The 17,597-nt window shown below is 40.4% G+C and overlaps 1 protein-coding gene and 1 non-coding gene across 6 annotated transcripts; both read right to left on the bottom strand.

Moving 5' to 3' along the window:
* Positions 1-223: 223 nt before the first annotated feature.
* Positions 224-17,378, bottom strand: LOC146684692 (MYND-type zinc finger-containing chromatin reader ZMYND8-like). Of its 5 annotated transcripts, none has more exons than XM_085443249.1 (23): positions 17,315-17,378; positions 16,043-16,098; positions 15,656-15,836; positions 15,326-15,561; positions 10,501-10,571; positions 9,760-9,923; positions 7,630-7,851; positions 7,216-7,329; positions 6,996-7,088; positions 6,751-6,838; positions 6,617-6,672; positions 6,438-6,515; positions 6,199-6,314; positions 5,585-6,060; positions 5,330-5,458; positions 5,062-5,211; positions 4,229-4,741; positions 3,085-3,513; positions 2,822-2,967; positions 2,632-2,712; positions 2,473-2,551; positions 2,093-2,332; positions 224-1,432 (listed from the first exon to the last, which is right to left on the bottom strand). In XM_085443249.1, exons 4-23 carry the CDS (start codon positions 15,337-15,339, stop codon positions 1,257-1,259), a joined length of 3,435 nt encoding a protein of 1,144 aa, XP_085299375.1. In that variant the 5' UTR covers positions 15,340-15,561; positions 15,656-15,836; positions 16,043-16,098; positions 17,315-17,378; the 3' UTR covers positions 224-1,256. The 5 variants fall into 5 exon arrangements, with proteins under 5 accessions (XP_085299375.1, XP_085299373.1, XP_085299377.1 ...); XM_085443247.1 differs by having other exon boundaries at positions 15,660-15,836; XM_085443251.1 differs by having other exon boundaries at positions 7,630-7,773; positions 15,660-15,836.
* trnak-cuu (transfer RNA lysine (anticodon CUU)) lies at positions 16,705-16,777 on the bottom strand. Its single transcript has one exon. It is a non-coding gene; the product is annotated as a tRNA-Lys (tRNA).
* Positions 17,379-17,597: the final 219 nt, after the last annotated feature.

The following is a 17,597-nucleotide window of genomic DNA, read 5'->3' as shown; positions in this document are numbered from 1 at the left end:
CTTGCAGTTTTGCTGTTGCAGTCAGAGTAATATGTAATATAATATTACTAACAAACAACTAATTGTGGAGAAAGTAGATTTAAAGTCATGCAGACTTCTCAATCCAAAGCCACCTCAAACTGGTTGTGCTGGTAAATGGGGCTGAACTAGGAATGAATAAAACAAATAATTCCCTGGTGCCGCCCCACCAAAATCTTTCTCACATCACACTCAAAACAACTCATGCACCAAACTGACGATTTTTTATTTTTTTTTTCTTCACGGATCCATTTATTTTTATATACAATATGTAAACAAGAACGAGACACAAGCTCAAAACAGACATGCTCACAGGCAGTAATATCCAGCCAAAATGCAGTTTCTATTAATGTCTACCCAGTTCTTAGCAGCAGTCTGACCAGGATTTACTTTGGATATCTGGTCAAACTGGTTTTGCTTAGAGCTGACATTCATATAAAGTAATATACTTTCCAATAACTTTTTTTTGTTTTGTTTTTTTAAACACATAGAAATGTAATTCCAACAAACATACTATAAAAACATATAACACTATAAATATTGTTCAGGTATCTTCTTACAAAAAACTTTGTACAGTTTAAATTTTTAGTTCATTTTCATAAATTGGATCTCTTTCTGTAGTCCTATACAACATAAAACTACAATACAAAACTGGTAGGAGACAGAAATGCCACCACTGACATGAAGAGTACATGGCTGAAACCATTTTTAAACTTGCATTGCTAAATTAAAAAAACAAAACAAAAAAACCCAAACACCTTAGTTGGCATGAAGCAGTGGTTTATACCAAAGATAAAACTTGCATCAGTCAAAAGATCTCTGATGGCACCATGATAAATGTTGATGGCTGTTTCAAATGTTTTGTCTCACAATATGGTGAACTGTCGGCAAAATAAAAAACAACCCTGAAGGAGCAGCAATGGATGTGATAAAGACAAAAGTTTTATGTGGATTCATACAATCTTGCTCAGAGATGAGAAAGTGGTGAGAGAGCTGTAACATAACTACAGTATGGCAAACATATTGACTCACATTTATTTCTCAAGACAGACATCTTTCACAAGGTGAATCCACCTGAACATAGATGAGGAAACTGAGAATGACATTTGAACCAAAAACTAGGTGTACATAAGGGAATGGGAAAAAGCGATTTGTCACAGAGGTGTGGGCCTTCCGGCACCACATCTGAACCAAGGAGTCCCACAGTGACCTCCCAAAATGTGCCCATAGTGTAGCAGTTAGGTCACAGTAACACCAGCACTGTCCTTGCTTTTGTCCATATATGTGGGAGAGTTGCTTTTGTCCAATATTGATCCTGAGCCTGAAGGCACGGTCTGCGTGGCGGGAGAGTGGCCTGATGGTTTGACTGACGGCTCTGAGTTGGGGTCTGCCTCCGGCTCCTGCTGCGCTGTGGCTGTTTATATTTTAAATAAATAATAATAATTTAAGAAGAGAATATATACAGGTTGTCTAAATCATCTTCGCACAGTTTGTTTCTTAAACCACTGGTTAGGTAAGAAGGGAAAAAATGTCTACAATTCTCATGAATGATGTAACGCATTTGTGTTTATGATTTCACATTTGCACTGTACCTTAGGGGGCTGAGCTACCAAATAAGAGTGGGGAAGAAAAACGGACAAAATTGGAGACGATTTCATGTTGAATTTAAATCTAACATTAAATCTGACATCACATTAAAATGACCAAATAGGAATACAATGTAAGAATACAAAAGAAAAAGAATATCCTACTGAAACTGAAGAGCACTTACATTAACTAAACAAAACACTGATGACAAGTCTGTTGTAATAAAGCTCCTAACCATTTCTACCCTGCTTCTTCTAACCAATTTCTTAATCTTTTGTGTCATTTATAGGTCTGTTTATTCAGTGGGCAACTTTATTCCTTCTAAAAAGTGTGATGCAGTGATTACATGACCAACGAATGACTGACTGACAGGTAAATATAGAAGGCGTCACCATAGTCACTTTTAGCTTAGTTTTACTAATAGTTTAACGCTTTAAAAAAATAAAATAAAATTACATCCATCCATCCCAGGTATGCTTTGTCTTACCCGATTGTGTGCAGGACTTCATGTGCTCTGGCCAATGGGCTTGCTGGCAGGGGTAATCACAGTAACTGGTGTTCCAGCAGCAATAGAAGATTGCCTCCTTCCGACAGTTAGCACACCACTGTTTCTTTTTGGTCTCGTCCACCGCTTGCTGCTTTTCTAACTCCATTTGCTTTTTCACCTCAGCCACCAGTCGTTCTCTTTCCTGCTCCAAACTCTGCCTCATCTCTGCCATTGTTAGTTCTGCATTTAAAAGACACCAAAACAAAAAACTTGAAACTTGTATACCATGTCGACACCTGTTTAAAATTTGATGGCGAGGAAAAGGCAGGTTGAAGATCAAATAAGCTCTGCGGAGTGACAGAGGTAAATGGGTATCTTACCCAGATTGTGCTTCATCTCTGACAACTCTTGCTGATGGAGCCACTGGAGCTTCTCGATCTCTATCCTTAACCGTCGAATCTGTGGTAAAAATACACTGTGATGATAAATACTTACGTATTATTACCACAGAAAGTGTTGCTTTGACTGACAATCTTTACCTCTGCAATCGTGTTTCCCGATGTGCTTTTGGAAAGATCATTGTAGATTTCGGTCATCGTCCCCTTTATTGTGTCCATAATCTGCAAAGTATTGGTAAAAATGTGACATTACTGTTGAACTCAGTTATAACCTTTGCAAACAAAGTTAATAGAGTAGAATTTTAATTTATATGAAAAGGCTCCAACTTACTTTGTTTGTGTATTTAGCTATATCTGCAGCTACATCAGCTGAGACTGTGGGGATCTGCAAGTCACCAGACATAAAAGGAGAGCTACCAGATGTGACCTGGGCAGATGTTGATGAGGATGCACTCAGAGGTGGGTCTTTTTGTTGCCCTGCAGAGGATGATGATGACAACAAAAAATTAAAGGGAAATTATAAAACTTCAAGTACACTTTTTATTTTGTTATGGTGACTAACGTGGACATGACTAATTGTATTGGTGTATATACCCTTGGCTGCTTGTCTGGTCTGATAGCGAGTGCTTGAAGAAGAGTTCTGCTGTTGTGGGCTGCGCGTCTGCACAGCCGACTGCTCTCCATCCTGTTGCTGTTGCCTCTGCATCTTCTGCATATGCCACTTCTGAGAAGACGTTTGAAACTTTGTTGGATTCCAAACTACAGCCCGCTGCACAGCTTGAGCAGTCTCTTTAGGCAGTAGGGGACGCTGTTTCTTTACAGCTGTAGTCACTGGTGAAGAAGTGGAGACAGTAGAAGGTGTACTGGTGGATCCACTGGTGGTGGTCGTGGCACTGGGCTGAGCAGAAGCGGCAGAGGAAACGAGGTTGAGCGCCGATGTGACAGAAGGCTGCGACGAGTCTTTCATGCTGGATGTAACATCACGTGCTGGTGCTACTGATGTAGCAGATGAAGGCAGTTTGCCTAAGCAGTAAAAAAAAAAAAAAGTCTCTTATCGGTGAGGCGTTCTGCATTTCAAAATCAGCCACATTAAACAGATTTAACATTTTATAGCATATATAAGATTATATTTATTTAGAGCATTTCAAAGTATGATTGAGATCACTATGTAGACATAGAACCCAGTCACTTTGTTTCTTGTCTGAATGCATGGCATTTGAAAGCAAAGCTTCCTGATAATTACTGGAATATATTGTCCTCTCCATTTAGTACTGTTTCTCTGCCACTGACTGCCAAACAAAGCCACAGTTTTATATTTCCGCCCCCCCCCCACCCCCCCACCCTCCTGCTTGTCATTGTGGCCAAAACACTCAAACTTAACTTCCTCTGCCCACAGCCCTTCTTTCCAAAACAATTCCAGCTTATCCAGATGTTGTTTTGCAGACTTTAGAGGTCGACTTCTGTGATAATCGCAGTTAAGATTGCGACAATTCTTCAATGTAGACCCTGTTTGTGCATCAACTCAATCAATAAGCTCATGACTACCCTTATGTCACCTACATAGTCTTCCACCTAGCAGAGAAACACTGCAGTTTAATCTGAAGGTTTTCATGGTCTTTCACATCATGCCTTAACTTGTGCAATTCCCCATACCTGACACTCTGATGTTTCGTATAACCTCCCCCCCCCCAAAAAAAACAACAACAAAAAAACAAAACAAAAAAACAACAAGCCTCACCTTCCAGCTTGGCAACATTAGACTCTTTGGCAGCTTTGGCAGTGGAAGATCCCAGCTCTTTTTTCGCCCTCTTTGAGTCACGACCTCCATGTTCATCCCCTAAGTCAATCACAAGCTCTCTTTCAGAATCAGAGTCCTGCTCAGCTGCTGATGTATTAGCAGCTGCTTTGACATCCTCTGGGGCTTTGGGTTTGTCAGCAAGGGGTTGAGACTGGGGTGTTCTGGGCTTGTCCTTGAGGTCTCTATCTGGGCCATTGCTACCCTGCTTCTCTTTGAGTGGGGGTTCCGGGGTGGCTTTATCCCCCGTTGCCACAGCTCCTTCCTTATTCTCTCCATCATTGCTTGCTTTAGACCTTTTTCTCTCCATTTTGTCCTTGTCCTCCTGAGCTGAACTTTTTGGCTTGTGTTCCTCATCACTGAGATACTCGCTGTCACTTGAATCTGATTTCTCAGAGTCCTCAGAGTCACTGTGATCCACATCTTTATACGCATCTTCAGATATCTCATCAATACCTATATTAAGAAATGGACATTGTGTTAATTTCTTTCTGTCAGAAGCAAATAGAAAGAAATAATGAACCCTTTCTCTGGTAATAGCTTAATAAACCCTAGTCAGCAGCAGTCACACAGACATGACCGCCACTGATTAGAGAGTCAGAACTGCCGTGATGCATTTGTAAAATTGCCAAATTCAAATTAGTCTTGAGAAATAATCCACAACTTAAATTTCCTAGATTTGTTATTAATCATTACATTGGCAAGTTCAAATGACTTGTACAGTACAAGAATAGAGTTCTGCAGCAAGTCATGTCACAAACTGGTTTTGTATGTACCAAGCTGTGCCTTGCAGCTTTCAATAGTCTTGTCCAAGCTCCTGATGGGTCTCTTTGGAGTAGAAGGGGGCGCAGGGACTCCTTGTTGTTGCTGCTGTTGTTGAACAGTCTCACTCAGCTCTTTGAGATCCATTTCAGCCTTGACTCGATCTGAAATGAACATGTAAATGTTTGTTTAATCACAAATTCATTAATTATTAAGTACTTTTTGATTATTAGCCTTTGTAAGAACATAAATGCGGTCTCTCTTTGCTTTTTTGTTACTGACCCAGGTTGAGATTGAGGATGCCACCTGTCCCTGCAGTCCTCTCCTGCTTTGGCACCAGTCCAGGGTTAAAGGGCTTTGGACTACCTGACACGCTGCCTGCAGGACCCATCTTCCCTGAAACAGGAGATGCTGTAATAAAAAGATTATTTTATTTTTTTAAAAAGCAACAAAAAGAAAAAAAGCTTATAATGGTGAATAAAATAAGTTAAAAATCACATAAATAGAGTTAATGCAACCAGAGTGGAGAAGACTTACCAGTACAGTCCATTGATTCCTCTCCAGTGCTGTAATGGAGTGCAGGATTTCTGTTGCCCTTTTCCACATCTTGCTCTCCATCAGACCCTGTGTGAACCGAAGAGTTTGTACTCATGGGAGACCGAGGCATGTCTGTCATTGAGACCCGCTGATTCATACTGCTGGGTGTGCTACTCTTGCTGAGGACCATCTTAGGAGAAGCGGTTATATCAAAGTTGAAACGAAGTTTATCTGATTTCTCTGTTTTCACTGTACCAGCACCGGGGTTGGAAGGGTCCACCAGCATTTGTAGCTGGTTGTTGGGGGTGTACGGAGTGCGGAAGGGTGCGTAGTTGAAGACTCCAAACTTCTTGCGAATGTTTTCCACATAGACCTCCATTTCTTGCATGGCACTATTGAAAATGCTCTTTGTTTTCTTTACAGAGAAAGGGATCTCTTTGGACATGAGGTAGCAGTTGTTGATGGGAACCCAGGCCCTATGTGGAAATGCAACAACAGAACAAAATAATGTTTTAATACATTTAATATCCAGTGGAGATACAGCAACTCGGGTCTTTTCTAAACCTCTAAAACAAGGAGAGTTTCCTCTATAGTGCCCAAAAGGTTCATCTCACCTGTCGTGCTGCCCGAAGAAGCGTGCATCTACTTGCCCATCCTTTTCACGAAGTGCTTTTGCTGGCCAGAATGGAAAGCCCTTCAGCTTAGCCCAAACCAGGGGGTGGGGTTGACTCTGTTGGATAGAGCAAAACAGTAAAATACTGTGCTTCACAAAGCTGATATCCAAGCTAAAACGTATAAAAAATGTAAAAAAAATCTGTTACTTTTATGGATTTAAATTAATGTAAAGACCTACACATGGCTCACAAAACCAGTTGTCCCTTTTTTGGCATGCGGACAGGTAGCACTCTGGACACACCTCAATCTCATTCATCTAAAAAAAGAAAAGAAAAAAAAGTATTAAATGAAGATGATGCAAGTCCATAAATAAGACACATTTACAAAAATGTCACCAAGTAATTAAAGTTGCTTTACCTCATGTTCACAGATCCTGACAATGACTTTCGCAGTTGCTGTTAATTTGTGATTGCCTGGAAACGACGCACAAGCTTAATTTATATATTCTTACGACAGTAAAGGGAGTAATGACGTACATCAAAGTTGCCTACCTCCATTATAGATGATGCAGTTGTGCAAGATCCATTTCACATCAGCAAGAAAAGCTTCAGTACAGCCATACATCTTCTTCTTTACATTCTATAGTACAGTGAAAATAATAATATCAGTCAAGCAACTGCACTTTTGCCAGCATTTTATATGCATATTTACCTCATGTTTCATTCTAATTCTAGTTTTGTTTTTTTATTGTTAATACTTCTCCAGAAAAAAAAAAAAAAAATCTATATACGAGTACCTTCTCTAAAGTACATAAGTCCATGGGGTGGAAGATGTACTCTGCATAATCTGGATGTTGCTCCAGAGATACAGGCTTCTGAAAGGGCTCAGTCTGCTCAGATTAGACAAACAGGAAATAAGCACACATGAATTACACTTTCCTCATGGATGTTTCCAGAATCTTTGGTTGAATCTGCAACACGCAACTGGGCATATAAAGACTTGAAGAAACCCCTTACCCCAGGCTGTTTAATCTTTTGGAGTGCAAATTTGAGTAAATAGGAGAGCTGGTCTATTGTCAGCATTGTCATCGCCTTGCTCTGGGTTTCAATGCATTCAGCGACTGTAATTTTCTGCAACAAAATAATAATAAAAAAAAACAAGACAATAATTGGTAAACTAAAGAGATACTATTCATATCTAAAACTGCGTAAAATTTAAATCACTTTTTTGTGATTCAGTTAGTGTATCCCAAATTGAAGAATTGTGTAACAAATACACGTAGAAGTGAAACTTTAATCTTCTAATGTCGTCTCTTGTGCTCACAGAAGCATGAGCCATGAGTTTGAAAGGTAGTTTCTGCTGTTCATGGCACACAGTTCCACAATTACTTGTGTACACCCACATAAATGCACATGACTACAGCAAGATACCTCACACTCTGGACAGAACCAGTCGCCCTCGGGCTCAGCTGGTAGTTTGAGGCACTTGGCGTGGTACACCCTGGGGCAGAGCTCACAGCAGAGCACCTGGCCCTCGCGGTGGCACAGCCAGCAGTAGAAGTCATTCCTGCCGTCCTGCGGTACAACATCAACAGGGTCTGTGGTGAGTGCTGGCTGCTTCATATAGTAAAAGGGACCATGTCTTAGCTCTGACTGAAATGCAGGCAAGAGAAACAAGGGGGCAGGTTTCAAAAAACACGCAGGAACACAAAAAGGTGCAGTGCAACAGAAACAAGCTGGGATAAGCAGGGTAAGCAGCATAGAAGGTAATAAAGACAATCAGTCCAAAAAAATTGTTTTAAGAAAATCAGTTAATAGTCTGAACATCTAGTCATGTAATGGCTTCAAATAAAATCAATACTAACCAAACAGGTTCTACAGTGCAAGCTGAGACATGGCTCACCTTAAACCTAAAGAGTAAACATTGCATGATGTGGCTCTCTGGTAAATGCCTAAATGGTATCTTAGTGTTAACATGTTACTACATGAATACAAGTTGATAGATGGCTCAAAAGAGTCTTTCTTTGCCCAAATTCAAGTCTTTGGCATTCAATTTGAGTGGTGTTAAAATCCATCTGCTACTTATTTGACCTTTCCCAGAGAGCCAAAGCATGTATTCCAACAGTGCCACGAAGACATAACTATGCGCACGTCAGATACCTGTCAAATTATACAAGAGGGGCTAAATTAGCTTTCAATATCATGTAAGATCAACACAGGACTAAAAGGAATCACGCAACACTACATTATCCACCAAGCAAACAATAAAAACCATATCCATCTAGGCTATTTGGTACTAAATGTCAACGTTAATGACCATTGGCGACTCACGTTGCATTAAACGACTTGTTTCCAAAATAATATATTCATGTGAATTGTGGCAGCTCACATTCCTGTATGGTGGGTCTACTTTAAAAATGGCCAGTATTCAAGAGATTATGATCAAAATCAGTGTGTTCTCACAGGCAGTATATGGCACTTAGATTAGACTATTGCTGGGTTCTGTATACCTTGAAACTCAACGCTGGTCAAAAATGTCAAAGCTCACTACCATTCCAGTAAAGTTGGAAAGACAAGGAAAACAGGCTTTGCTTTGCTTGTTAGGAAGACAGCCATTTATGCATCAAGCTAGCAGTGCTTGATTTCTGCAGTTTAAAAATAAATACTGCTGCTTTACCTTATTTGGCGAATCACAAATACAAAACAGTGGCAGTATAGTTTAAAAAAACTCTGAAATTTTACTACGGTTTACATTCACAGCTGCCACCTTGGATTGTTAAGTCACTGTTGGTGGGGCTGCTCTGACTTTCCGAGCTGCAAAACCAACTTGAGTTGTCTATTTGACAATTCTGACTTGGGACTATAGCACCAGTACATCTGGTAACATATTCTTGTTGAATACCCTCAGATACCCCCTCCCCCTAGTTCATCTCCTTTGATGATGGACAAGGAGGTCTCCGTCTCACCCTTCATGTTCAAAACCAACAACTGGCTAAAGCCTGGCATTTACACAGACCGCTGAAGACCCGAAAGCCAACTAGTCAATCCTGTTATACATCTTTAACGTCTACTTGGACTGTGCTGCCTGGGAAGCATATGTACTTGGTGCTTTGTAACGCAAGTACACGGACATCTGCATCAATCCTCCCACTAACTGTCTGATGATGAAATTCACGTCACTCGAACAGACCCTAGCAGACTTCCAGAAGTGGAAGGTATAATCTGCCAACTGTATGCAGTGCAATTTTTTTTTTCCATATATTGTACACATTAGTTGTGGAAGCATGAGGCAAAAAATAAATAACACTAAACACTTCCCATTCAAGACCCTGAAAATACACTTTATCATGGCTGTGTTTATACAGCGGTTAGATTGACCATAAACATATCTGATTTCTGATGTGGTCAGATAGCACATCATATGAAATGGTTCTTTTCAGGCACAACCCTGGCCTTAACATTCTATGAAAGTATATGGCCCATTATTGAAATTGGATAAAGAAATAGCCTTTGAGAACACACCTGATTTCAAAATGAACTTGCACTTACAAGAGCCCTTACCTGGTCTTTGTTGTTACAATTCAAGGCCCCTGGCTTCTTCTTCTTCTTAAGAGGGCTGGGGGAGGTGTCTGAGGGAGAGTGCCCATTGGAGGAATGGGTGGGACTCGACACCTTTCGTTTCTGTGGTGCCACTGATCTTTCTGCTGACCCTGGTGGATCAGGGACTGAATACATAAAGATAATTGTGTCATCACACAACAGGAGTCAAGCTTGTAATGTTCAATGTATTTACAGCCAACACATTACACAAGCTTAAGAAAAATAATTACCAAAAAGAGGACAAAAAAAACAAAACTATAAAACTATTATACATCACTGTCATCGACCCACACGTCTTCCCTTGAGAAACCGAGGGAGGAACAGTATTTTGAAGTTATTAATTTTCAAGCGAGCAGTACAATAGATTCAGTGTTCAGCACTATTATTTTTAACCATCTAATATTCCATCTAACACAGCAATCACAGTAGTCTGAAAAGCAGTTACTGAAGACAACACTTATACACGTCAAATTACTATTTCATCATAATAAATGGCTAGAGGGCTTCCTCAGAACTAACTACACCCCGTGTAGATTCAGCAGGCAGACTGTCAGGAAAAATGGATCCTAAGAGACCAGCAAAACGTATTACCGTAAGATTCTTCTCCTCAAAACATACAGAGAAGGTAGAGGTTATTTACTGTAACTGAGCTGTGTTGGATGCTTGGCTCCTAATGTGAGGTCCTCGGCCTTAGAGACTTACCTTTGGATCGCACAGATGCATCCATTCCCTCTACCACATCAGACTCTGTCTTTATCTCCTCCTCAGCCAGACTGCAGAGCACCGAACAGGAGCACACAGAAACACAGAAAGAGAGACAAACACAAAGTCAGAAAGGGTGTTCAGAAACCACATCAGCATAGCAGTAAACAAGTGGAACACCACCTAAGGCACCCGGGTCCCAGAGGATCTGTCAACAGGGACTCTGCTGATTTCCATTGTTGTTGTTTTCATTTGATTTTACAACATCTCCCACTTTGTTTCATGAAATTAAAATACTTTCCATATTATCATCTACAATGGCGTCTGCAAATGTTCTTTATGCTCCAAGAGAAAGGATGATAAATATCACCATGGTAACGCTGATCTCCGCTAAGCACAAGCTGAGATTTGCAACAACACGTAGGGCCATTTAGCTGTAATTACCCTGCACCTCTGTCCTTACATTGCAGTCATAGCATTTTAGTCCAACTAGGTCACAATATTCAAACAGTGCTTTCTTTGACATACAATGTATAGAGCTATAGATCTGTAGCAACAAAAAAAGAAAAGAAAAATCCACAGAGAGTTGGTACATACCACTGAAGGGACAGCCCCCCATGGCAAATAACAGCACCTCTCAAGCCCCTTCAGTAACAACAGAATACCCCTGAAGGATTTGGGCCCATTGTTAGAGACCAGTAGGAAGAGATATATCTAATAAACTTCAAACGCTCATCTGACAACACCTTTCTGGCCTAGATCCTAATTATGGTCACATTAAATCTTCTGTCATTTCTGGCACTATTTTATGTCTTTGTTTATAAAGTGGCAAACACTTTTTTAAATTAATAAATAAATCCAAAACCTAAAAATGCAACACTGGAAATGACTGATTTCCCTTTGCTCTTGCGTAGCACCCCACTTCCTCTGAGGCAAAAAAAAAAAAAAGACAGGAATAAAGAGGGTCTGGCAATAAATGAAGGTCTTTGAGTGTTTGGCTCCTCCTTTGTGAGAGCCACAGAGGGCCTAGTTCCAAGGATGTAGCCTTTATTGAAAAGCCTAGAGAAGAAAACCCACCCACAGACCCCTGACAGGTCACACACTTGACCAGATCATAGCTTTGGCTACAGCTCTGGTTTCCCGCTAGGATGAGTGGTTTTCGGGGTAGAACTCAAAGGTCAACCACATTTGTGGGATAATCTTTTTTTTTTTCCAGTTCTGAAACTAAAGGAATGCTCTGCATGTCCCCTCCTCCATCCTTAAAGAGACATTCCATTAAAAAGTTAAAACAAATGTCAGCATGCTTGATGCATGCTCAGTTATCCAAAAAAGTTGATTCTGTTCATCTGGATGTTACGCTTACTCATAAACGTTTGCTCATAACACCAAGTAAACCACGATGTATCGACAAAGGGGTTTAAGATTAAAGTTTGTCACTGTGGCAAAAGAAAATACACTGTGGCTCACAATCACCAGCAGTTCCTAAAAACATTCAAGTCACCGATGGTTTATATGAAACTTGAGAGAATACAAGCATAGCTTGCATTGTCTGAAAAAGTGACAAACATGGGTTGAGCAGAGTTTCTCGTGGCATTTGGGTATCTAGTATCATCTAGCCTGCAGTTTCAAATGCACATACACAGCCTCAGTCACACACACCCCAACCCCTCCGGGGCCTTCCTGTTCCGGACTGCGTGAACAAATGAGGCCCACATGAAAATAAGAAACCGTTAGCCAGTTCACTCTGCTACGTGTGCCACAGCCCTATAAAAGAACATTCGCCATCACCAAGCAGCCCTGAGCTGCCAAATAACCCTATAATACACATTCTCAACACCAATGGCAAGACATTTATGCAACTACAAAGAAAACAGGATTAGCAGACGTTAAAAGGAAAAAGAAAAAAGTATGAAGATCCAAAGTGCATTCTCAGATTAGGAGCTATGATCCATCAAATAAGAAGATTTAAACAAATAAATCCTTAGCAGGTTCTGAGATATATTCCATAATAGTCAGGTGCAAGAAAACACAGTATTCCCACTCAGTAAGTACTGAAGTACCTGACGGACAAAAAGGAAACAACACTGAATCAATGTCTTTAGATTCCACTCCTGTGAGAGACGAGCAGGGTTCTCTCGTCACAGAAAATGGAGGCCACAGCTTGCTCCCCTCCCCCCTCTCCCCCATCCCCCACTCCAAGGCTGAGACTCGGGCACTGGCACATCCATGCAGGAGGACCAGAGAGATCTGTGGAGATTACAGTCCAACATTACGAAAAAACATGGTCTATGTCGGGGCAAAGCCTCACGGCCAATGACAGAGACAGAGGCGAAACACAGGGAGGGAGACACAGGAAAATCCAGCAAAGTCAGAAGCTCTCATCCGTGTGTGTTGGGGTTTTTTTTGTTCCCTGTATTCAATCTTGGCTTCCCTCCTTCTGTGTGAATACTGCTGTCATGGAATAATTAGATTTCATTTTTAAGAAACACAGACCACCACTCTAAAACCACAGTCAGGTCCTGGCAAAGCTGCATGGAAAAGCTTCTCTACATGTAAAAACAATAAACAATTTTCACACATTAAACAGATAAATATCTGGCTCCGTCTGGAAATCCAGAAATGCAACTGAATGCGAACACCATACTGCACTCATTATATTGCATCATATTAGAGATGCCACTGAAAACATCTGCGAAAAAGAAAAGGTATCCTACACGGTCTGCTACACAAAACCCTAGAGAGATTATTTGATTTAGCAATACGACAAGAAACAACCGGCTTTCATGAGAGCAACAAACACATGCAGACAACTGAAGAAATGAATAGGATTAGCTTTTGCTTTTCCTGGGAAATAAAAGCATTTCATTAAACAATGACTTTAAGTAAATTAAGGTGCCTGATCTAGCACAACTCCCAGCACTTAATCAGTATACTGCTAGTATACACAGCGTATTCTGTACGAAAGAAGAAAAAAAAAAATGACCTGGATCTTATAAAAGGCTGTAAAGGGTGAATCAAAGATGGCTGTGGAATTTTCCAGAAGGCCTTGCTCTCCCTGCTGCTCTCCCTCGGATTGTCAATCTTTAACCTCAACTGCAGCTGCAATTGGCTGGAGGGCCAACAGGGTGGAACTTTATTGGTCGCTGTGTTATGCCACACAGATCACAGTATGCAGGCTCCCCTCTTCCTCTTAAAAAGCGTTTTTGCTGCAATGCAGAGATTTCCCTCTGCCTCAGACGATTTATTTTCCTTCGGTTCTGTTTGATAATTTGTGATTATGACAGCATAAAACCAGGGGGCTTTTTGTTTTCCTTTAATGTTTTTAAAAAGCCTTGTGGCTGTCATGCACAACTCAGTGTCTGTGCTATTCAACCTCTGTCACCCTCTCTATAGCCTGCAATGCTACAGAAAGAGGCTCAGAGCTTTGCCCCACATATATCCATCTAAAATTTAATAATTACACATTTTAACATAAATTCTCAATCAGGCATTGTGGCGTAGTAAAGGTTTTGGTTTTGGTTTCACAGATAGCAATCTTTTAAACTACGAGTAATTTCCTGATTATAACCTTACTCTCTTCTGAATGTTGCCTACATGAAAAAAAAAGCCTTGCGTCAGGCCACAAGAAAAAGAAATCATTCTTTGTTTCCCCGGCACAGCTGAGACTGCTAAAATGGTGCAACATGACAAAACACAACGTACCGACTATGATGTGGACAGCATGACAGGTTATTGGAAGGAACAATCCTTCTTAACGACACTTTTAGCAGCTGTTCAAATGCAGTTGATACTTATGTAAAGCATTCTGCTTGACTCTGTTTGAAATGTGCTATTCACATTAAACTGATTTGACTTGAAACATTTAAAAATATGTCTGTCTTATGTTATTTCCACGAGTAGTGTGTTATATTTGCTTATGCCGTGTGATCTGTGAAGACAGCAGCACAAAATGGCTACTGCCTGGCTGAGAGCGTAGGAAGCAGTTTCACAACAGCACTGTGGAATTGCAGAAGCCAGGGGCAATAAACTCCAGGCCTATGAGTGTAAATAGAGGCAACCAGTTTATAAAGATTACACTGGAAAAACTGGAAGGGGATTACCCCTGTCACAAAGTGTTTGTATGTAATGTGGCCTCTGACTAGTATGGACTGTAGAAAACCCAGTCTTAGTGCAGCTTTCCTAAATGTGTATACACTGTGCTACAGTTTTCATGTTCTAGATATTTTTCACATATGTGTACATAAAAATGTTACAATGACGTGATGCCCTGCGCACTCTGCCCTCCTAGCATGCACTTCTGTTTCCCTTTGCATGTAGTCCCCATCCTGGCATGACACAAGAAAACACCACAGAGCCAATCCACTTAGAAACAGTACATAATACACCCTTTCCTCCACTGCCCATCCCCCATTCTTCCTCTGCCATTCTAAAAAAAAAACCCACAAACACTCCCACAACAGAAAGGAGATGTGTGTGCCATTTTAAAATCCAACTCTCTTTTGCATTCTAAAAAAATAAAAGGATTTTTCATGGTCCACTCTGCCTCCTGTATGGCAGGCTGGTTGTCTGGGGCACTCATGTGACCCTGAGACATAGAGAGAGAACAAGGGTGAGAATCGTTAGCCAACCCCCACCCTCCCACCCTCAGCACTGTGGAGCACAGAGGCCTTACGAGGCCTCCAATCCACCCCAGCTCCTCCTCCTCCTGCACACTAAACTGACTTTAAGGTGTGCGCATTCATCATTAGAAACCAACAGTCAGCACAACACGAAGAAGGAAGCCATGTTGTTATCAGAAGTCTGAGATAAAAAAGACAGAGCTTACCTCTGTGGATGCATGGCTGCCTGACACACTGTTATGTCAACACTTATAAAACATGGAGGACACTCTCAGCTCTCAGTCGGGGAAGGCTCCGCTCTTCAGGCAAGGCGATCAGGCCCCGGTGATGTTAGCCAGATCCTGACTGGTCGCTTTCCTCACGAGCAAGATGCAAGGCCGCGCCTGATTGGCCGAAATGTTTCCTGAGTAATTATCTTTGTTCAGTGCAGGCAGGGGCAGCACTGTGAGAGTCAGAGACAGGGGAAGAAAAATAAGCACAGAGCTAGGTCTTAAAACCACAAAATATTGTGATTACTGCGAGTATTTCTGACATACAAACCCATGGAACAATGCTTTGTAGCTTCCAACAGCAGAATCAGGAAACAACCGTCTTAGTTGAAGGTTTTAGAAGGAGAAACGGCAGCATGTAGTGTTGAGAGCAGGACACCATGGCTTCTCTGCACAAGCTTCCATTTTTTATGTGGAAAGGGCCTTTGTTTAAACTCCTCCCTCTTGGCTTATTCCAAAGAAAAGAGAGGCTAAAGCTGTTATTCTATTCGGACATTTCAGCCATCAAAAAACAGAACACCATAAAAAATTATATAAGAAATGATATACTTGTATTTAATCCTAAAGAAGCTAACCCTCGCTTTTTATTATGTATATATGAATAATGGCCAGTTAAACAAACCATATGCAAAAATACTGTGTACGAGTGATTACCTGATAAGCTTGATCAGTTACCAGATGTGGTCCCGTCTGACTTTCAGCAGACCCATCTATGACCAGATAAAGAGTAAAATATATAGATTATTAGGCAATACAATATAACAATTCATTCTGAGGAACACATGCACGTTCCTTTTTGCTTTATCTCATTTGTTGAGTCTGATCTTGGGTCATTTGTAAGGCTTTAATTTGATGTGATGAAAAGTCTATTTTTATATACTCTTATGTAGAATTCAAAGCAGTATTTGAATACTAGAAAAATGTGTTCAATGCATAGGACTTCATTAAATTAAACATAAAATATGTCCTGATATATAAATATTGCCATATGTTGCTTATCGGTATTACAAGCACTAAAAATTACACCTCAATTATCTTTTTTGAACTTCCTTTAACCACTTTGGGGGCTTTTTTCAGCAACATTTTTCTCCTCCAAGTAAGGCTAATTTACATTTCAAACATTGTAAAGTAGGGTGATGAATTTGAAAAGACAACCAAGACTTGCACAAACTATGGCCAAGTAATTTTTGATTAGTTATAAAGCAGAGCAGACTCGCGGCGGATCAACTTGTCTCTGATTTCCGTGTAAGCACAATGGAGGCCTGTGCTCTTGTGATTTGGGGAAGTGAAGCACACAGAAGGAAAAAAAAGACTTCCGCCCAACGTGGGGCTCGAACCCACGACCCTGAGATTAAGAGTCTCATGCTCTACCGACTGAGCTAGCCGGGCGCTGATGAAACACATCACCGTTTAGAAATTTCACCCAAATTAGAGAAAATGACCTGAACTAAACATTATATCTTTTGTACACACGTTGTACTCGAACGGCTACGTGCAGTTCTCTCCGGTCTGTCTCATACTGCCCTCTGGTGCCATGATGCAAGGAGATAAAATGAACGTGGAATTCTGTTTAAATTGTTGGGAAGTTAAAAAAAAATTGTTGGGAAGTTAGCTAACAAGTCTAAACACGTTAGTGTTAAACACACAGCGCCTGGATTTGAACAAAAAACGAATAGAATTGTGTATATATAGGGACTTGCTTCTTTAGACGAATAACACCGCCGATAAAAACTAAATTAAAAAATAAAAATCAATGAAGGTTAAAATTAATTGTCGACGGTTAGCTGTCACAAATGTAAGCGACCATGTGTTAACATGTTTGCTAACCTCTGACACAAAATTATCCCTCTGAAATTAGAAGAAATTATATTATAATTACAAACAATATATTCTTAACATTAAATACAGAATCAAAAGACTTACTACCTGGCAAGCGACTTTACCTCTAGTTGACCTTTTTCAGATTATACCATCGTTTACCAAATTTAACTTCCGGTCTCTCCGACAATTTCTATTTAAAACTTAAAATGATTTAAGCTTGATTTAAGTAAGAAATGTATTTAAAATATATTTGTCCTCACCACAACATTACTCCTTTATATAGTGGATTATTTACTTAATAAATCATCTTATGAATTAATTCATATAATATGATAACATATCATCACCATATTAAAGCGTTTTACATTTACATATCCTCAACTACAGT

This window comes from Copadichromis virginalis, linkage group LG20, assembly GCF_057382275.1.
Source record: "Copadichromis virginalis isolate Kocher_CV1m ecotype Utaka linkage group LG20, C_Virginalis_male_GT1.1, whole genome shotgun sequence".
Taxonomy (NCBI): domain Eukaryota; kingdom Metazoa; phylum Chordata; class Actinopteri; order Cichliformes; family Cichlidae; genus Copadichromis; species Copadichromis virginalis.
This window is presented reverse-complemented; position numbering and strand designations above follow the sequence as displayed.

Bases quoted from the DNA above. Each gene is read 5' to 3' on its own strand.
- LOC146684692 (XM_085443249.1), bottom strand. The intron at 2,713-2,821 runs GTAAGTTGGAGC...AATACTTTGCAG, and splicing joins TAGCTAAATACACAAACAAA to ATTATGGACACAATAAAGGG. The intron at 2,552-2,631 runs GTAAAGATTGTC...TTTTTACCACAG, and splicing joins CGGGAAACACGATTGCAGAG to ATTCGACGGTTAAGGATAGA.